The 22,257-nt window shown below is 46.3% G+C and overlaps 1 protein-coding gene across 1 annotated transcript in view; it reads left to right on the top strand.

Moving 5' to 3' along the window:
* Nucleotides 1-22,257, top strand: part of LPCAT4 (lysophosphatidylcholine acyltransferase 4) — a 40,749-nt gene that overhangs the window by 5,249 nt on the left and 13,243 nt on the right. The window contains exons 2-6 of the mRNA XM_063454815.1: nt 17,665-17,807; nt 18,022-18,239; nt 18,377-18,489; nt 20,119-20,179; nt 20,385-20,443. Coding sequence (XP_063310885.1) covers nt 17,665-17,807; nt 18,022-18,239; nt 18,377-18,489; nt 20,119-20,179; nt 20,385-20,443 — 594 coding nt within the window. The remainder of the gene's footprint in view (nt 1-17,664; nt 17,808-18,021; nt 18,240-18,376; nt 18,490-20,118; nt 20,180-20,384; nt 20,444-22,257) is intronic.

The following is a 22,257-nucleotide window of genomic DNA, read 5'->3' as shown; positions in this document are numbered from 1 at the left end:
CTGGAGTGTGGCACCCAGCCGTCCTGGACTTACCTGGACCGGCGATCCCGCTCGGAGGGGACTGCCAGAGAGCCCCTGCAGCAGCTCTGGCCCTCCAGGGTCATGTGATCACCATGATGCCTTGGCGCTCAGCCTGACCCCCCACACCCCCCTCCGGCCATGTGATCCCGGGGTCCTCGCGATCATATGCCCGGAATAGTGTTTTCCTTATGCCTGTGGTAAAAATAAAAAAAGTTTTATAAAGTTATAAAACCGTTTTCAAATTAAATAAAAAGTACTTAGAAGAATATATAATTATACAAATCAGTGCACTCGCTTATTAACGTAACAGTGATTTCTGAGTGTGTGTGTGTGTGTGTGTATTTTAATATATATTAAAATACATTTAGAATAATGTTAAATATATATATATTAAAAGAATCAATAAATTGAATTTTTTTTGGGAAAATGTATATACCGGTTTTAATTTGTTATAACTGTATTTTGATATTAATATACATATATATTCAAAATACATGTAGAATGACATTATAAAAATGTGTGTTAATTACAATCTGAGGGACCTGCCCGACAACCCAGGCAGAAAGTCCAGAGAATTTGGCTCAGAAGCCCTATATTTAACCCTGTAACTTTCCAGGACACCATAAAACCTGTACGGGGGTTTCAGCGAAGTCTCCCGAGTATAACAGTACCCCCATGTATAGGTTTTTATTGTGTTTTCAAAAGTTACTAAGTCAAATATAATGCTTGCGTTTCCTTTTTTTTTTTTATTCTTTATTTTGGTTGTGCATGGATGGTACATGACCGCATTTCATACTGTTGAGCAACATAAACCATTGTAAACATGTATTGGGAAAACTAAACAGTAGAACTTATTCTGCACATTTTTATATTATTCAAATTAGAGACACAGTGCTAGTGCTGGATCATAGAGGGTTAACAGGCTAGTGTTTGAGGCACAGGCACTGGTTGCATAAACTAAATTGGCTTAAGGGCACTATGCACTTGAGTACTAGTTTGTCTAGACATGCAAGTTATAGGTAAATCTAAACACTGTGTGTCAGAGCGTTAGTAGGTTATAATGCATTGTTGAGTGAGGAGGTACTTGGTAAGAGTGAGCTGTGCAAAACTGGTGAGGAACCACGGCAGAAAAATTTAGTCCTCTAAAAAAGCTCATACAATGTAAGAGAGGTAATAGTAAAAGTAAATGGCTTTGTGCATGCGCTTGATTGTTTCAAAGCCAAATGTATAATAGCACATACTATAATGTATAAGAGCAGATCAAATAAAACACAGAAAAATCAGCTGTGGGCCATGTCTCCGCGTTGGGATACATGTCAGCAAAGCACGACCCGGGTGTAATCACCATCTATTAGCTGATACCCATTCTGGAGGTCAAAAGCGCAGACCCCACCTGAAGGCCACAGGAGTGCCGCAGCTGGAGATCATTGTGTTGTGGGTCGGCAGGCAGAATCCGACGGCCGTCTGTCTGGACGCGGGAGGAGATGTGAAGGTGAAAGTGACCCTTCACTGGGACATCTTGTCGCTGCTTATTATTCTTTCGAGCTTGGTATGAATTTCCTTTTTTTTCACATCGAAATTTGCATGATTGGGTATGTTGCCTTTGAGACCATATGGTAGCCCAGGAATGAGAATTACCTCCATGATGGCATACCATTTGCAAAAGTAAATAACCCAAGGTATTGCAAATGGGGTATGTCCAGTCTTTTTAGTAGCCACTTAGTCACAAACACTGGCCAAAATGAGCGTTTTTTTTTTGCATTTTTCACACACAACAAATATGAACAAAAACTGCTTCAGGAAGCTAAAGACTAGTGTCCCTTTAGCAGAAGTTAAGTATTGCTTCACATACAATTTTGTGTGTTCACTTGGTACAGCATGTTTTGGAGTGCAGTGTGCAGTATATGACATTGTGTTTTGTTGTTTTGTGCTCCTTGAAAAAGGTTACAAACTAAATTCTTGCAGAAACAGTGCATGTTTTAAAATATACAAAAAATTCCATTCCATCCATATATGGACGGTAGCTACACAATATTAACTACCTAATTTTAACACCTTTTGGGGGGTGCATGGTAGGTGTTATTTGGTGGACGGCTTTTCTATTACCTGTGCTTGCTTTTTTTATTTTTTGTTTGTTAGAATGATGTTTGTCTTGTTTCTTATTGTACAGCGCTGCAAATATGTTGGCACTCTATAAATATTTGTAATCTTGAGATTTAGTCTTGTTGGCATGCTTTCATTTGGGACTTTTCCTGGACAAACTTCAAATCTTTAGTTCTATCATTCTCCCTGATTGCCTCTTTTTTTTTCTCTCTACTAATTTTTGTGCGTGTGCCAAAATTAAATTTAGCCCACTGAGATTTTTGACTGTGGGGTGTTTTTAAAAAAAAAAATAAAAAAAAAAATACAAATTTTATAGGAATATTTTAACGTAAAAAGTTTGTTTATTTATTTTTTTTTGAGTGTTTTTCTATTTTTGTTCACACAATTTTTTTTGTCCCATGTATAAAATTTCACTTTTGAGTTAGAGAGGGGAAGGAATAACTTTATATACAAAAAACACATAAGGTCAAGGCCTCTTGTTCACCACTTGCTAGAATCAGGGCCGGTGCAAAGAATTTTGGGTACATAGGCGAAGATGCATTTTTCCGCCCTCCAAAAACATCTGCACCTGTGTGCCTCTTAACCTCCCTTTTGTGTTTCTTATCCCGTCTTTAAATATCTGACTCCATTTAGTGTATTTTATCTCCTATTTTTGCCTTTGTGTGTCTCCTATGTCTCCTCTTTGTATGACTCTTACATCCTCCCACATTTTGTCTTACTCCTCCCAGACCCTTTGTGTGACTCCTTTTCTCCCAGCCCTTTTGTGTCTTTTACTCTTCCCAGCTCCTTTGTGTGTGTCTCTTTCCTTCTCAAGCCCCACTGTGTGTTTCTTTCACATCCAGCCCCTCTCCCCGTCCCTTAATGGTCCCCTCCCTTCTCTGACCCTTACTGTTCCTCTCCCCTCTCTCCTCCTTTCCCTGTCCCTTAGTGTTCCTCCCCCCCCTTCCCCCTCTGTTCCCTGTCGCTTAGTGTTCCTTTACCCCCTCCCTCCTTTTCCTGTACCTCAGGGTATTTCTCCCCTCCTCACCCACCCCCTTCCTGGTGTGCCTCCTACCTTTCTTGTAGCGTGGCTGAGCGGAGCGAATCCCGGTACAGTGAGCTTTTCATGTCAGTCCTGCCAGGTACAGGAAACAGAAGTTCCTGTACCACCGTACACTCCGCTTGGCCACACTACAGTCAGGGGTGTATAAACACTGACAGTCACACACACTCAATGACAAACACACAGACGTCTCTGACAGCCAGACTCACTTATCTGACACACTCATTCATTGACAGACACTCACACGCACACTGACAGACACACACACAAACTCACACACACACACACACACACACACAAACTCGCAGGCGCGCACACTCGCGCACACTCGCGCACGCACACACGCGCACTCGCGTAGGCACACTCGCACGCACACTCGCGCGTGCACACACAAACTCATAGACACACTCGCGCACACGTCTTTGCAAGCCATTCGTATTTTCCCCAACTAAGACTTACAGTGACTGTCCAATCATAGTTCAACATGTATTCCTACCCCTATAGTGTTTAAAAACACTATTTAGGTCCCTGACTCCTCCTTGCCTCCCTTAAGGACACATGACATGTGTGACATGTCATGATTCCCTTTTATTCCAGAAGTTTGGTCCTTAAGGGGTTAAAGGACGACTATAGGCACCCAGACCACTTGAGCTCAATGAAGTGCTCTGGATGCCAGGTCCCCCTAGTTTTAACCCTGCAGTTGAAAACATAGCAGTTTTAGGGAAACTGCTATGTTTACACTGCAGGGTTAATCCAGCCTCTAGTGGCTGTTTCCCTGACAGCCACTAGAGGCCGCTTCTGCGATTTATACTCCTCACAGAGTCCAGCGTCAAAAAAGATCCCATAAGAAAGCATTAAGTAATGCTTTCCTATTGGTGGATTTGAATGTGCGCGCGCCTCTTGCTGCGCATGCACATTCGGTTCCACTCAGGAGCTGTTGTCGGCAGGGGAGGAGAGGTCACCTGTGCCAAGGGAGCCTGGCGCTGGAGTAAGGTAAGTGGCTGAAGTGTTTTAACCCCTTCAGTGCAGAGCAGAGGGTGGGGGGCACTCCAAGAGTCTTTGTTTTCCTGGCACTATAGGGTCTCTTTAAATAGTGTAAAAACTAACCTTTATTTCAGGGAAGTGCAGGTCTGCTGGCCCTGTCTTTGCCATGCCTCCTTGGCTGAGATCATCAAAATTAACTATCTCAGCCAATCCAATGCTTTTCTATAGGAAAGTATTGGGAGGCTAATGCAAAAGATGCTTTCCTCATGAATCAATGCATCTCTGTGAGGAAAGTTCAGCGCCTCCATGCACAGCATGGAGACACTGGAGGTGTCCCTAGGGAGCAATGTAAACAGTGTACACATGAAAATGCCTCCAGGGCAGGGCCGGACTGGCCCACCGGGACACCGGGAAATTTCCCGGTGGGCCGTCGGCACCTGGGGCCGGGCAGACATCTGGGTCTGCTGGCGGCCGCAGAAGGAGCTGTTCTGGCGGCCGCAGAAGGAGCTGTTCTGGCGGCCGCAGAAGGAGCTGTTCTGGCGGCCGCAGAAGGAGCTGTTCTGGCGGCCGCAGAAGGAGCTGTTCTGGCGGCCGCAGAAGGAGCTGTTCTGGCGGCCGCAGAAGGAGCTGTTCTGGCGGCCGCAGAAGGAGCTGTTCTGGCGGCCGCAGAAGGAGCTGTTCTGGCGGCCGCAGAAGGAGCTGTTCTGGCGGCCGCAGAAGGAGCTGTTCTGTGCTGTCTTTGCTGTCATATTCCGGCCCCGGTCTCATTCAGTAGCGCTCGAGGGCGGGGGAGCAGAGACAGAACAGCTCCTTCCGCGGCCGCCTCCCCAGCTCCTTCCGCGGCCGCCTCCCCAGCTCCTTCCGCGGCCGCCTCCCCAGCTCCTTCCGCGGCCGCCTCCCCAGCTCCTTCCGCGGCCGCCTCCCCAGCTCCTTCCGCGGCCGCCTCCCCAGCTCCTTCCGCGGCCGCCTCCCCAGCTCCTTCCGCGGCCGACAGCACTCCCAGCTCTCTGCCCTGCATGACCCCCTAGCCAATCACCCACAGGTAATCACCCACATGTGTAATGCTGTCAGTGTATGCATGTGTTTTGTCTGTCGTGTTGTCTGTCTGTCGTGTTGTCTGTCTGTCGTGGTGTCTGTCTGTGTCACGTTTGTGTGTGTCTGCCATGGTGTGTGTGTTTTAAAAATAGTGTTTTTACTCACTGACACAGGAAGAACCTCTAGTGACCGTCTGAGTGACGGTCACTAGAGGTGTCACTTGGAAGCAATGTAAACACTGCCTTTTCTCTGAAAAGTCAGTGTTTACATTGAAAAGCCTGCAGGGACAGGCTATAGACACCAGAACCACTACATTAAGCTGTGTGTGTGTGTGCGCCTGCTAGTGAGCTTGCTTGCATGTGTGTGTGTGTGCCTGCTAGTGAGTGAGCTTGTGTTTTTATGTCAATGAGCTTATGTATATCAGTGATATTGTCTATGAGGCTGTGTATCAATGAGCTTGTGCGTGTCAGTGAGACTGTCTGTGTCGGCATGTGAGTATGCTTACTGTATAATTAAATGTTTTACTCTGAAAGGACCAATATTTTATATTAGAAAAAGATAGATAGAGATAGAGAGAGAGAGAGATATATATAACTGTCATTAAATCTTTGATGTACAATTATTGACTGTCTCAGTATATCTTTTTAGTGAAATTACATGACAAAGTAGGGTACTACTTTTGTCGCAGTATTTGTCTTACGCTTGACACTGGGTGGGACTACCACCATCAAGAAGTGTTAAGCCCCCACTGTCACCAGGAAATTGGCTCTATCTATGGAGGATATCACAGGATCCTCAATGCTGTACTTTTGCAGGTGCGTACGTGTATAGCAATGACACCGGCTCCGGGCGCTTCAAGTGGATGCCTGCGCCCGCGAGGGACGGCTTCAGGAAAGTAGAACCCACATTTTCCTGCCTTCTTAGCCACCAGATTCCCAGTGTGAAAAGTCCCTGGATGGTGACCATTACACTTTTATATCAACAGATCTTTTTAGTCATGCCTGACTTGTATATATTCTATATTAATCATTTAGAACCTTCGTTATCGGACCCCACTTACAGATCCTTTTACTAACTAATTCATTTAATGCTAGAAGTTGCCTCTTAGCTTACACTGCTTCCATATAGTGCATGTGTATCTGATTTTTTGTGCCTATAAATCTAGCAGGATGTTTACAGTGCTCTCTGAATTAGATTTTCTTTGAAAAATGACACATCCTCCTCTCTGGCTATTCTGTACAATGTTAGGGCTGATTTTGGAGCTGTGTCAGGCTAGGCAAGAAATTGTCACTGTGCAGGAAGGCAATTTAAAATTAACATTTTCTACTATTGGGACCCCTCCAAATATGCTTCCAGACCACAGAACAACACTCTTACACCTTCGCTCAGTAGCAAAGTTAACATTGCTCTAGATTGAGAACAGTGCTGGAACAATGGGTTGGCATCACGGATTGTAATGGTACAGTATAATTAACTGGAGACTGACTGCATTGTACATGACCTTTTTATAACAATCCAATGTTGCTCAATACCTCTATAGCAATACTGTAGAGCCACCTGTGTTTCACGTTTTGATGTCTCAATTAGAACTGGATTGTGTAATCCTGGGACCGCTGGTGAAACTTTTAAAGAGCAATGCATCTCCTAACATTAGGAGGTAGAAAGTAAGTTTCCATAGGATCTACCTGAAATTAATTTTAAATATATTAACCTGGTTATAAGTTGATTGTGTTTGGAGGGCAAGCCATTATTTATTATAGCTTTGATGTTCTTTTTTAGGCAGAGTTCAAAATATTCATGCAAAATGCAGTTTTAAAATTTCATGGCTACTAAAAAGGTAAAGCGTAAAGCACTTAAAGGGCAACTCCAGTGTCCAAGGCCACTTCTGGTTTTAGAAGTGGTTGTGGTGGTAGGACTTTGTATGTGCAATGTTTCTGCACTTTTGTGCTGGGCGCTAGTTGCACCAAAGGAACACGTGACTTATGCAGCCCAGAACTCTCTTTCGGGCTGCCAAATGTGAAATCTCTGTAAAAACATCTGTCATCAGCACACTCTGCATTCTGGCGACAGACTTAATCATCTTCTGCCATGCCTGTCCTGTCCCTATTTAGGAGGGACCGTCACTATTTTTTGCCCACATTTCTGTCCTAATGACTCTATTTTCTAGGAACTCTATATTGTCGGTGTGTCTGAGTATATAACAGAGCTACACAGCGATAATACTCCAAATACTGTATCTTCAAACTACAGTAAATGTTTAGAAAGCAGTCTATGTAAATAAGATACATTGTTCTTGTTCTAAATTACATTTTAGCTGTATCATTGTTTAGTAAATAACCCACCCACCAAATATTATGGTGTCCTTCTTTTGTACATTTGAAATATTAAGCGTTATGTTCTACACTTGCAGGCAGCATTGAGTGCTTTGACTGCCTTTAAGAGGAAGCCTATATGTCTCCTCCCTTCCTCCCTGTCTCATTGTCCTTGAATTTCTTAATATTCCTCATTATTTTTTATCCATTCCCCTGCACAAAGCATGCACATTGGCTCAACAAAGTAAGTGATAATTAACTTCACCTCCACACTTTGTCAAAATGATCAAACATAGGAAAAAGACATATGATAAAGCAGTCCCTGCTTTATCTTATTTTTTAAAGAGCAATAGATGAAAAAAGGAAAAACAGATTCCGAAAGAGGGCGAGAAGATGAAACAATAGGATAAAGGTGTATATATGAGGTAAGAGAGCCACATTATGCAAAATAGTCTTGTCATGGACACCTTTGCAAGCCCTCTCCTTCAAACCCTGCCCAGCCTTTCTTTGGCTGTCCAATAACAGATTTACCAATACAAAGGGTCTGGAAAGCACTGGTTCTGAAAAACTGTCTGGCTCCCGAGGTTATCGCCACATACCAAAACTGCTTCATAGCAAAAGTTGTTTTTGTGCCTATTGTGTTCCTTTAAGAGTAAGCTTTTTATTTATACAGTCATGGGGAAAAAAAGTATGCCCTCTTTGAATTCTATAGTTTTACATAGCAGGACATAATAGCAATTATGTGTTTCTTAGCAGGACTTAAAGGGACACTATAGTCACCAGAATAACTACAGCTTAATGTAGTTGTTCTGGTGAGTATAATCATTGCCTTCAGGCATTTTTCAGAAAAAAATTACATTTCTCCTAGGGACACCTCCAATTGGCCACTGGAGGTGCTTCCTGGCTCAGTGCTGCACAGTAGGCAGCAGTGCCATTCAGCGTCTCCATGCTCTGCATGGGGACTGTAACGGACCGTTTTACTTACAAGAGGATAAAACCCAGTTTAGGCGATAATCCCCTTTCCAGATGCACAGACAGCTACTGCAAACACCATTCTCCCGACTGGAACCACACGAACACTGGAACAGCTGAACAAGAAAAGCAGACATCGGCTTACACTCTTGGCAGTCAGCATACAATCCCATTCCCCCAAAGACCGAGACGACACATCGCTTTGAGGGTTAAGCAAGAACTCCGGACTGGGACACCCAGTCTGGCTTTTATTACAAACAAGTACATACAGGACACTCCCAGGGGGAGGATGAATTTAACCAATCACATGGATGTACCTCCCCCACATTTCCTCCCCTTAGATTAGTACTTAACATAATTATACCGTACACCCTTTCCCCCAATTCCTGGATGTACCCCAAATACATATGCTACACCTCCAAAACAGGGGGACAACATATCCAAGAATCAGGTCATTCGGATGAATGGTTCGGGAGATATGAGGTTCCAAAGATTTGACCGACCGCATGGGTAAAGTATCCGAAAACAGTTCCATGCATTTTGGCCCTGCGGTCGGTCACAAACAAGGGAATGAAAACAGACGAATTGCCTGTGTTATAGAGCCTGGAGAGGGTTTGAATGAATTCCCTTGTTTGTGGGGTTCTTTCTACCGAACGGCTGGTCATTCGGTAGTTTTTATACGAATTTCTGGAAGTATGGAGGTCTCAGCGGTGTTTGCCTAGTCAAGTGTCCGATTTTAGTTCCAGACACTCGACGGCAAAACACCGCTGTTCGGTAGTTTAAGATGGCCGCCGCCACGTGTTTGTTTCCCGAATGGTGGCCACCCAGAGGACAAAGAATACATTACACTGATTGCCAATTACCCGTTTGCAACATTGTTGCAAACGGTAATTGGAGGCACACTTAGTCCTGGGTGGTCTGGTTGTTCGGTAGTTTCCTCAATACAATGAATGGAGTGATTCTACCGAACAATCAGATGAATGCTGCATATATATATATAACCCAGGTTAACTGCATACAAAAATACATACATGACATTAAAGTATTAAAGGCAGGATTACTGTACTACGCTCCACAGTCTTAAAGGTACAGTATCCCAAAAGTCCCCATAGATCCACGGATGGCCCTTAAAGGCCCAGTAGCAGTAATATACATTATTACATGCCCAAATATAGTTTTTCCAGTACAATATGTCCAGGGGCCATAGTCGCAGGGCAGGAGGCTAGCAGCCAGGCCTCTCCAGTTCACAGTGGCGAAGCTGGTTTCGCCACAGGGACATTGAATTTTCCTCATAGATGCATTGATGCAATGCATCTCTATGTGGAGGTGCTGATTGGACAAAACGTCTATTGGCCCCACCCCCTTGCTGATAGCATTGGATTGGCTAAAAATCTGCAATTCTGATGTCACCAGGAGGGCGGAGCAGGCACCGGCAGACCCATAGAGAGCTGAGGTGTTTTAACTAGGGATCGACCGATATTGTTTTTGGCTTTTTTTTTTTTTTTTTTTTTTTTCTTTCTTTTTTTTTTTTTGGGGCCGATGCTGATAATCTGTGAACGTATAGGCTGATAACTTACCGATATTCTGTACATTTTTAAAAAATAAACTATTTCTACACAAATCTACTGTTAACTGAACACGTTTATGATTTTATTTTTTAGCAAATCTTTTTATATATATATATATATATATATATATATATATATATATATATATATATATATATATATATATATATATATATATATATTAATACAATGTTGAACAAAAATCTGCACACCTGTCAAGCCATAAGACTTGCTTTTCCCACTGTGGGAAAAGCAAATCTTATGGCCAGGGGCGGACTGAGAACCCTCAGGGCCCCCGGGCAAAATAAATCAAGGGCCCCCTTACAGGCCCCACCCATACTCCGCAGCAAACGCCACCCATGTCCCGCCTCCATGCACCGCCTCCAGCCACACCCTACACAATCTTTAGACACAAGGAACAAAAGTGCAATAATCCCTTCGAGGCCCCAGTAGAGACTACAATTGAGGGCTAATGGGCCATGGAAGGGGGTCTTTCTAGCAGAGGCTATCTCAGTGTCCTTTAGAGAGTGTGTTAGAAAGAATCCCCTCCAGGCCCTATTAGAGACTACAATGGAGTCTAATAGGCTTGGAAGGGGGTCTTTCTAACAGAGGCCATCTCAGTGTCCCTGCTGGAAACAGTCGCCTCCAGGCTCCAGTAGAGATTACAATTGAGGGCTAATGGGCCATGGAGGGGGGGAGCATTCTAGCAGAGGCTATCTCCGTGTCCTTTAGAGGGTGTGTTAGAAAGAATTTCCCCCAGGTCCCATTAGAGACTACAATGGAGTCTAATGGGGCCTGGAGGGGGGTCTCTCCAACACTCTGGTTCCTATTCACAATATAGCAACACAACATAGCTTGCTGATACCTAGGCCAAGTTGGCTCCTCTTACCTTAATTACTGTTGCTGGCTGGTGGGCTTACTGGCTGCGTCTGGCAGGCTGTGGGCTTGCTGGCAGGCTGTGGGCTTGCTGGCAGGCTGTGGGCTTGCTGGCAGGCTGTGGGCTTGCTGGCAGGCTGTGGGCTTGCTGGCTGCGGCTGGCAGGCTGTTGGCTACTGCCGGCAGGCTGTGGGCTTGCTGGCTGTGGCTGGCAGGCTGTTGGCTTGCTGGCTGCGGCTGGCAGGCTGTGGCTTGCTGGTTGGCAGGCTGTGGTTTGCTGGCTGTAAGCCTAACTGGTGGCCTGTGGGCTGGCTGGCTGGCTACTGGGGCACTTGTAGATTATTTAAAGAAATAATCCATGCACAATAACCACTACTGCTCTGTGTAGTCGTTATGGTGCCAGGAGGGCCGGGCCCCCCTTTCAGAGTAAGTAGTCAAACCGTTTAAGAACAGTTTGACAACTTACCTGGGGTCTGCTGGGATATGAGGCTGTAGTAGGGTATAGGAGCAGTGGTGCAATGTGTAAGGGGTGCAGTGTGTGTGAAACGTTCAGTGTGTGTGAGGGGGTGTAGTGGGTGAATGTGTAGGGTGTGTGGGGCAATGTGTGTATGGGTGGGCAGTGTATGTGTGTGTGTGTGTGTGTGTGTGTGAGGCAATGTGTGTAAATGTGTATGGTGTGTGTATGGGGGGCAGTGTGTGAATGTGTATGGTGTGTGGGGGCAGTGTGTTTATGGGGCTAGAGTTCACTCTCACCACTGCGACCACCAGGAATCCCTGGTGGTCACAGTGTTGAGAGTGAACTCTAGCCCGTAGCTCCAGGGCTAGAGTTTACTCTCGTAAGAGCCGTAACGTTGCCGTGGTAACCGCGGCAACGATCTGTGCTCGCGCAAGAAGGACCCAGAGGAGCTGAAGACTGAGCTCCCGGGTCCTCTCTTCCTCCCTCCCCTGCAGGCTGCCCGCACGGTGCCTGCGGACAGGGGAGGGGGAAATTGCCCTCCTCTTACTCCCCCCTCACTCTCTTCTTACCCCCCTTCTTACTCTCCCCCTCTTCTTACTCCCCCCTCCCCTTCTTCTTACTCCTCCCTCTTCTTACTCCTCCCTCTTCTTACTCCCCTCCCCCCTCTTCTTACTCCCCTCCCCCCTCTTCTTACTCCCCTCCCCCCTCTTCTTACTCCCTCCCCCTCCCTCTTTCTTCTCACCCCCTCCCTCTTTCTTCTCACCCCCTCCCTCTTTCTTCTCACCCCCTCCCTCTTTCTTCTCATCCCCCTCCCTCTTTCTTCTCATCCCCCCTCCCTCTTTCTTCTCATCCCCCCTCCCTCTTTCTTCTCATCCCCCCTCCCTCTTTCTTCTCATCCCCCCCTCCCTCTTTCTTCTCATCCCCCCCTCCCTCTTTCTTCTCATCCCCCCTCCCTCTTTCTTCTCACCCCCCCCTCTTTCTTCTCATCCCCCCCTTCCTCTTTCTTCTCATCCCCATCCCTCTTTCTTCTCACCCCCTCCCTCTTTCTTCTCATCCCCTCCCTCCCTCTTCTCACCCCCTCCCTCTTTCGTCTCATCCCCCCCTCTTTCTTCTCATCCCCCCCTTCCTCTTTCTTCTCATCCCCCCTTCCTCTTTCTTCTCATCCCCCTTCCCTCTTTCTTCTCATCCCCCTTCCCTCTTTCTTCTCATCCCCCTTCCCTCTTTCTTCTCACCCCCTCCCTCTTTCTTCTCATCCCCCCCCCTCTTTCTTCTCATCCCCCCCTTCCTCTTTCTTCTCATCCCCCCCTTCCTCTTTCTTCTCATCCCCATCCCTCTTTCTTCTCACCCCCTCCCTCTTTCTTCTCATCCCCTCCCTCCCTCTTCTCACCCCCTCCCTCTTTCTTCTCATCCCCCCTTCCTCTTTCTTCTCATCCCCCTTCCCTCTTTCTTCTCATCCCCCTTCCCTCTTTCTTCTCATCCCCCTTCCCTCTTTCTTCTCATCCCCCTTCCCTCTTTCTTCTCATCCCCCTTCCCTCTTTCTTCTCACCCCCTCCCTCTTTCTTCTCATCCCCCCCTCTTTCTTCTCATCCCCCCCTCTTTCTTCTCATCCCCCCTCCCTCTTTCTTCTCATCCCCCCTCCCTCTTTCTTCTCATCCCCCCTCCCTCTTTCTTCTCATCCCCCCTCCCTCTTTCTTCTCATCCCCCCTTCCTCTTTCTTCTCATCCCCCCTTCCTCTTTCTTCTCATCCCCCTTCCCTCTTTCTTCTCATCCCCCTTCCCTCTTTCTTCTCATCCCCCTTCCCTCTTTCTTCTCATCCCCCTTCCCTCTTTCTTCTCACCCCCTCCCTCTTTCTTCTCACCCCCTCCCTCTTTCTTCTCATCCCCCCCTCTTTCTTCTCATCCCCCTCCCTCTTTCTTCTCATCCCCCCTCCCTCTTTCTTCTCATCCCCCCCTCCCTCTTTCTTCTCATCCCCCCTCCCTCTTTCTTCTCATCCCCCCCTTCCTTTCTTCTCATCCCCCCTCCCTCTTTCTTCTCATCCCCCCTCCCTCTTTCTTCTCATCCCCCCTCCCTCTTTCTTCTCATCCCCCCTCCCTCTTTCTTCTCATCCCCCCCTTCCTCTTTCTTCTCATCCCCCCCTTCCTCTTTCTTCTCATCCCCCCTTCCTCTTTCTTCTCATCCCCATCCCTCTTTCTTCTCACCCCCTCCCTCTTTCTTCTCATCCCCTCCCTCCCTCTTCTCACCCCCTCCCTCTTTCTTCTCATCCCCCCTTCCTCTTTCTTCTCATCCCCCTTCCCTCTTTCTTCTCATCCCCCTTCCCTCTTTCTTCTCATCCCCCTTCCCTCTTTCTTCTCACCCCCTCCCTCTTTCTTCTCATCCCCCCCTCTTTCTTCTCATCCCCCCTCTTTCTTCTCATCCCCCCCTCTTTCTTCTCATCCCCCCCTCTTTCTTCTCATCCCCCTCCCTCTTTCTTCTCATCCCCCCCTCCCTCTTTCTTCTCATCCCCCCTCCCTCTTTCTTCTCATCCCCCCCTCCCTCTTTCTTCTCATCCCCCTTCCTCTTTCTTCTCATCCCCCTTCCCTCTTTCTTCTCATCCCCCTTCCCTCTTTCTTCTCATCCCCCTTCCCTCTTTCTTCTCACCCCCTCCCTCTTTCTTCTCATCCCCCCCTCTTTCTTCTCATCCCCCCCTCTTTCTTCTCATCCCCCTCCCTCTTTCTTCTCATCCCCTCCCTCTTTCTTCTCATCCCCCCTCCCTCTTTCTTCTCATCCCCCCTCCCTCTTTCTTCTCATCCCCCCCTCCCTCTTTCTTCTCATCCCCCCTCCCTCTTTCTTCTCATCCCCCCCTTCCTCTTTCTTCTCATCCCCCCTTCCTCTTTCTTCTCATCCCCCTTCCCTCTTTCTTCTCATCCCCCTTCCCTCTTTCTTCTCACCCCTCCCTCTTTCTTCTCACCCCCTCCCTCTTTCTTCTCATCCCCTCCCTCCCTCTTCTCACCCCTCCCTCTTTCGTCTCACCCCCTCCCTCTTTCGTCTCACCCCCTCCCTCTTTCGTCTCATCCCCCCTCCTCCCTCTTTCGTCTCATCCCCCCTCCTCCCTCTTTCTTCTCACCCCCTCCTCCCTCCCTCTTTCTTCTCCACCCCCTCCCTCTTTCTTCTCACCCCTCCCTCTTTCTTCTCATCCCCCCTCCCTCTTTCTTCTCATCCCCCCTCCCTCTTTCTTCTCATCCCCCCTCCCTCTTTCTTCTCATCCCCCCTCCCTCTTTCTTCTCATCCCCCCTCCCTCTTTCTTCTCATCCCCCCCTCCCTCTTTCTTCTCATCCCCCCTCCCTCTTTCTTCTCATCCCCCCTCTCCTCTTCTCATCCCCCCTCCCTCTTCTCATCCCCCTCCCTCTTCTCATCCCCCTCCCTCTTTCTCTCATCCCCCCCTCCCTCTTTCTTCTCATCCCCCCTCCCTCTTTCTTCTCATCCCCCCCCTCCCTCTTTCTTCTCATCCCCCCCCTCCCTCTTCTTCTCATCCCCCCCTCCCTCTTCTCATCCCCCCTCCCTCTTCTCATCCCCCCTCCCTCCCTCTTCTCATCCCCCCTCCCTCCCTCTTCTCATCCCCCCCTCCCTCCCTCTTCTCATCCCCCCTCCCTCCCTCTTCTCATCCCCCCTCCCTCCTCTTCTCATCCCCCCCTCCCTCTTTCTTCTCATCCCCCCTCCCTCTTTCTTCTCATCCCCCCTCCCTCTTTCTTCTCATCCCCCCTCCCTCTTTCTTCTCATCCCCCTCCCTCTTTCTTCTCATCCCCCCCTCCCTCTTTCTTCTCATCCCCCCCCCTCCCTCTTTCTTCTCATCCCCCCTCCCTCTTTCTTCTCATCTCCCCCCTCCCTCTTTCTTCTCATCCCCCCCCCTCCCTCTTCTTCTCATCCCCCCCCCTCCTTTCTTCTCATCCCCCCCCCCTCCTTCTTCTCATCCCCCCCTCCCTCCTTCTTCTCATCCCCCCTCCCCTCCTTCTTCTCATCCCCCCCCCTCCCTCCTTCTTCTCATCCCCCCCCTCCCTCCTTCTTCTCACCCCCTCCCTCCTTCTTCTCACCTCCCCTCCCCTCCCCGTAGCGTGGCCGAGCTGCTGTGTGGTCCGCGGTCCCGGCCGGAGTGATAGGAAGGTGCTCAGTGTGCACCTTCCTATCACTCCGGCCGGGCACCGCGGACCACACAGCAGCTCTGCCACGCTACGGGGAGGGAAGGTGAGAAGCTGCAGCCACCTGAGGCTCTTAAGAGAGCGCTCAGGCGGCTGCAGCATTTAAAGGGGCGGCCGGGCCCCCCTCCCGGCCGGGCCCTCGGACCATGTCCGAAGTGCCCGACCGGTCAGTCCGCCCCTGCTTATGGCTTGACTGGTGTTCAGATTTTTGTTCAACATTGTATTCACTATCCAGCACCGATGTCCCTCGGCGATGGATCAGGCTCCACCAACGCTCCTCCCCTGCCGGCGGGGGAGGCTTAATGTGCATGGCAATGGCCGTGCGCATTAGACCTCCCCATAGGACCGTATTATTCAATGCTTTCCTATGGGAAAAATCTGAGGCTAAAGGTCTGTGAGGACATCCAGCGTCAGATAACGGACCAAAAGTCTGTAACGAATCCGGAAGCTCCCCCAGTGGCTCTCTGTTAGACAGCCACAGAGGGCAGACTTAGAGCTGCAATGTCATTCAGTCCAGCACTATTCCAGGTGAGATTATTGCTCGTCCCTCTGTGGTACTGGGAAAATAGCTGGTCCTCTTGTATGTAGGTGTTAGGCTGCTGTGCCAGAGCTCCTAACCCTTCAGAGCCCAGGCTCGGTGGGACTCCATCGCTGTGTTTCTGTGGACCCTCCAACTTCTCTTGGCAGGGTCTCGGGCCAGAGGCTAGACCAATGTGCAGATGTTTGGTTTTTGTCAAACACGGCATATCCGCACAAACACCTCATACCAGCTGTCAAGCATGGTGATGGAGACTACTTGATTTGGGCTTGTTTTGCAGCCACAGGACCTGGGAACCTTGAGGTCATTGAGTCGACCATGAACTCCTCTGTATACCAAAATATGCTATCTAGAGTCAAATGTGAGGCCATCTGTCCGACAGCTAAATCTTGTCTGAAATTGAGTCATGCAACAGGACAGTGATCCCAAGCACACCAGCAAATCTATTACAGAATGGCCTAAAAAAATTAAATCAGGGTCTTGCAATGGCCCAGTCAAAGTACAGACCTTTAACCCGATTTGAAATGCTGTTGCAGGACCTTAAGAGAGCTGTGAATAAACAACTGCCAGCAAACCTCAATGATCTGAAGCAACCTTGTAAAGAAGAGTGGGTCAAAATTCCTCCACAACTATGTGAGAGACTGAAAAAGTCATACAGATAATGATAACTTAAGGTTATTGCTGTTTAAGGTGGTTCTAAAAGCTATTGAATAATAAAGTGTATTTAGGTATTCACACATGGTTTCTCCATTTTGGCTTTCTTTTTGTCAAATTAATCATGACGGTGTAATATCATGTGTTATATTTACCTAATTTTGAGACCCGTAAAGGAACAGATGATTATGTCCTAATATGTAAAATCACAGAGTTCAAAGAGGGTGTACTTTTTTCCCTATGAATGTTCTACTGTGTTCTTTATTGTAGCAGAAAGCAGGCAGTGTTGTCTGATACATTTGACTGTCATATTTTTCCACTTAAGTATGGCCATAATTTGACCCCTACACAGGACTAATGTACAGCCTATTGCGTCATATGCATGTACTTTGAGAGACCTCAAAGACTTCCATGCATCCCTAAAAGTTAGGATAGACAGCAGATGGCTCCTATGCACAAGTGTCAGGACGAAATGATCATTTGGGGTTCCATGTCAACTGGGAGGCTGTTAAAGACCACTCTTTGTAAAGGATAATCTAAACACCATAGCCACTACTTCTGCACTGCCATACTAACCATGCCAGTTTGAAACCTTATTAATTGTTCCAAAAGGTGTTGTAGTGGTTATGGTGGCTATTGTCCCTTCAATAAAGTCCGTGCTTATTTAATTCCAGATGATATAACAAACGGTACCATGCAGTGAGGTACGTATTCTGAGCTAAATGGGTAGCTGTGTAATTGTTTATGTAAAAAAATGTTTATATATATATATATATATATATATATATATATAGTTTTAAATAAATTTGTACGTGTTGACACTTGTTCCCTAAGAAACAGGGAAATGTTCTACATAATTACTCAGAATGCTTTCTCTTGGTAAGTTTTCAGCCATGTTGTTCATGAACCACCCTCTGTTTTATCTTTTAGTTCTACGTCCTAGGTGTGATTCTCTTCCCTTTGCGTTTTCTGCTGGCATCCATCTTCCTCTTTCTTATGTGGCCAATTGCTGCATTAAGAGTAGCTGGGCTCACAGAAGAAGAGCTTAGTCGATCAATTCGTCACCGTCGCACGTAAGTTTCAAACCAGTTTTAGAATGGGAGAAGCAAATGGGGTATTATTTTGAAAGGGGTATGTGAAGGTGATTTTTATTTTATTTATTTATTTATTTTTGTCAAAGTAGAAGTGGATAGAGTTATTTGTTCATCATTATGGTGCAACATGTTCATTTCTACCCATCTCTCCCTTCACTTCCCATGCCATGTGTCTCCTCCCTTGTACACACAGCATCCTACATCACCTGATTTACCTTCTGAGCCGCACTATGTTCTTCATGTGTGGCTTCCACTGGATCACCATCCGTGGCCGTCGCGCACCCAGCTCTGAGGCCCCACTTCTGGTTGTAGCTCCTCACTCCACTTTCTTTGATCCCATTGTTACTGTGGTCTGTGACCTCCCATCCGTTGTGTCCAGAGTGGAGAACCTCAAGATCCCAGTGATTGGAGGTGAGTAGATTTCTAGCACTTGGAGAAGGGGCCTTGCTTTATTTGGAAGTATAGGATATAATATGTAGAAACCAAGACAGATCTGTTGTCTAATTGAATTTTCTGTATCCCTGTGCACATTTACTACTCTCCCACAGCTCTGCTTCGATTTAATCAGTCCATTATGGTGTCCAGACATGATCGTGCCTCACGGAAAAAAGTGGTGGAGGAGGTGAAGAGAAGAGCCACATCGAATGGGAACTGGCCTCAGGTAGGTTGTGCATGATATCAGGAATATTTGTTTTTGTCTTTAAAGTGCCATGATTCTGTCTATACTTGTCTACGTCGTTGTTCCACTTCTACCTTATTTTACCTCATTCATTAAAGTGGTAATGTCATCTTAAAGTGAACCTGTAGAGCAATTTCTCTTTTACACTGATACATTTTGTATTCATTCAATGTAAAGGAAATCACTCACCATACCTGACATGGTATGGTGAGTATGATGAAATGCCAACGCTGGCATTTCATCATCTTCGTGGGTGTCATTCTTCATGTAATACCTACATGCAGATCCCATATTTCATTTGTTCTGCTGAGGAAAGTTCACCAAACAGGTCAAGCCTGTCAGTCCCTCCATTCCTATACTCTCTAGAAAACGCTAGTGCTGTCGGTTATGGAGTTTCTCTAGCAACTTCAGCACATATGCTGTGGTTGCTGTGCTTTGGAGAGAAGACCGCCTGTGGTTGGTCTTTTCTGCTCTTCCATGTCAGTCAAATAGTCGCCATAGTATATACAAAAGATTTGACTCCTAATGCGAGAGACCTACTTTTACATAGGGGTTTTCTTCCAATATGTACATTTGCTAGCACAATGTTTAGATGAAATCTTATACAGTCATGTACCTGTTAATTTAGTTACCGGTACATATATCTGTGAAAATCAACATTAGTTTCTTTTTCATTTGAATGGAGGGGTGAAAAGGTGTTTCCTAAAGATAAAATCCAATGCAGTTAAAAGATATACAAAGTATGTCTTGGTATGTTCCGTATGCCTAATCCCCACCCCCAAACCATCGCTAGTGACTAATGTAGGGAAAAGGGCACTGCCTATGGAGATTCTTGTAAGATCCTTCAGAGAGCAGTAATCTAGCACATGTGAGAGTACAACACTGATGTTAACTTCTGATAGATGAAGCGCCAGGAGCTAAAGAAGTCCAGCTGGATGAAGGCGCCTTTACATGCGCCTCACTGCCAGTGGAGCAGGCACTATTGGAGGGTTTGGAAAATATTTAAAGACATGACACGGTGACAAAGCCATTTTTAACGCTGCATTTTTGCTCACTAACTGTTTTATCTCGTTTAGACAAGTTTTAACAGATTATCATGACGTTTCCCATACAAATGATTGCATGAAAAGGCAAAAAAATACCCTATGTCAACTATTCCCACTATTTGAGAGAGAATGCTAAAAATGGATCTTATTATATCGGTCTATTTGGCAGCGTGTGTCTACAAATGCATGTTGGAGTTTATTTGGGAATATGTATCTGTTGGCGTGTCTGAGTGAGTTTATCTCTGTGCACATGTGTCTGGGAATATGTAATTGTCTGTGAGGATAATTCTGCTTGCTTGTCTGGGAGTGCACCGGGAGGTGAGGGGGAGCCAAAACAATCTACAAGGAAACTTTTTTTTTTTTTTTAAATTTTATTTAACAATCTGGGCTTAAATATTAAAGGGAAATAAATTGTCAACCTAATTGAATACACAATCACAATTTGTTTGTTTTAGTGTCTGATCTCCTTATATTCTTTAAAAGTCTTAACTTTGCTGCCCCTCCACTTGTGTTTGTTATTCCCCATATCTGTCATCTATCTCATTTGGACTTGTTGTTTCTGCAGCTGCTGTTTTTTCCTGAAGGAACTAATGGTAATGGACAGGTGTTGCTGAAGTTTAAGCCAGGTAAGAAATTGATGGGTCACTCCTACAAACAACCATTTCATGCTCATCATGAATAGCACCTTTTCGTGGGGATAGGCTGATATACAGTTAGAATCAAAGTATGGTTTAACATACAATGGTTTTTTTGTGCTATATATGCATAAAATGCTTAGTATCTTATTTTGTGGTTTTTCCCAGCATGCCTGAGTTATGGTTTGTGTTCTAGGTGCCTTTGTGGCTGGAGTGCCTGTCCAACCAGTGCTTATGAGATATCCTAACAAATTGGTGAGTCCTGGCAGTGAGAGAGGCTGCCGGAGTCTGAAAATCTTGTCTTCATCACTTGTCTAGCTTTCTGTTTTTGAATTGTCTCTCTAAGGCGTAGATTTACCTTATTGCATGCAAGTACTTTAGTGTTGAACAAACCACCATCCATTTAAACAATGGATCTCATGTGGGTGTGAAGAATAAATACCCAGAAATCCTCCTTATAACTTTTAAGAGGATGTCCCCATTGGTGCCCTATGGTTTTTAAATACTTCCCTGTTTTTATAATCTCCTACGATTCACCAACCAAAATTAAACTACTGCACATGTCGTGTTTTTTTTTATTTTTTATTTTATTATTGTTTTAGTGTAGTATAGGTATTTGTAACGGACCGTTTCAGCATAAAAGGGGAAAAATCCGTTTAGGCGATAATCCCCTTTAGATAGACCAGCAGCTACCATAAGCACCAACTTCCCGAACTCCCAAACTGCACGAATTCACCAACTCTCGAACAGCAGACACACTAACCCTGGAAGCAGCCGAACAGGAAAAGCCAAATGAACAGCTTACACTCCTGGCAGTCGGCATACAGTCCCCTTTCCCCCCAAGAAAGAGACACACTCTAGCTTCAGGGTTAAACAGCAACAACCCTGATTTATTCACACACAGGCTTATGAGATTCTCCCATGCAAGGGAGGGGTTTACAGTACACCAATCCAGTTTAAGGTACAACCCACACATCTCCTCCCTCCAACATATCTGTTAACACAATTAACAGGGACATAGTTTTACCCAAGTTTTGGATGTACCCTAAATACTTGGGGTACATCCACAAATCCAATATCTCCAGATAGCCCTAGTCTGGAAGGACAACATATGTTAAAATCAGCCCATTCGGATAAACGGTTCGGGAGTTATGGGACTTTAAAGTATTGACCGACCGCATGGGTAAAGTATCCGAAAACAGTTCCATGCATTTTGGCCCTGCGGTCGGTCACAAACAAGTGAATGAAACAGACGAATTACTGGTGTTATAGAGACTAAGGGGGATTAGCATGAATCCCCTAGTTCGTACGTTTCTTTCTACCGAACGGCGGGCCGTTCGGTAGTTTCCCCACGAAATCCTGGAAGTCTGGAGGTCTCAGCGGTGTTTGCCTAGTCGAGTGTCCGATTTTAGTTCCAGACGCTCGACGGCAAAACACCGCTGTTCGGTAGTTAAAGATGGCCGCCGCCACGTGTTAGTTTCCTGAATGGCGGCCACCCAGAGGACAAAGACCACACTGCACTGATTGCCAATTACCCGTTTGCAACATTGTTGCAAACGGTAATTGGAGGCACACTTAGTCCTGGGTGGTCTGGTTGTTCGGTAGTTTCCTCGATACAATGAATGGAGTGATTCTACCGAACAATCAGATGAATGCTGCATATATATATATAACCCAGGTTAACTGCATACAAAAATACATACATGACATTAAAGTATTAAAGGCAGGATTACTGTACTACGCTCCACAGTCTTAAAGGTACAGTATCCCAAAAGTCCCCATAGATCCACGGATGGCCCTTAAAGGCCCAGTAGCAGTGATATACATTATTACATGCCCAAATATAGTTTTTCCAGTACAATATGTCCAGGGGCCATAGTCGCAGGGCAGGAGGCTAGCAACCAGGCTTCTCCAGTTCACAGTGGCGAAGTTGGTTTCGCCACAGTATTTAATTGTGCATTTATAGCAGGTGTTATGTAGTATATTGGAGAAATAAATTCTTTGTATGTCTGATATGACATTAAAGCGCTCCCTAATTTTTGCATAATTTGCAGCATTCTTGGCAGTGT

The sequence above is a fragment of the Pelobates fuscus genome, chromosome 5, assembly GCF_036172605.1.
Source record: "Pelobates fuscus isolate aPelFus1 chromosome 5, aPelFus1.pri, whole genome shotgun sequence".
Lineage (NCBI taxonomy): Eukaryota > Metazoa > Chordata > Amphibia > Anura > Pelobatidae > Pelobates > Pelobates fuscus.
Note: the sequence above shows the minus strand (reverse complement) of the source record. Positions and strands in the feature narration are given on the sequence as shown.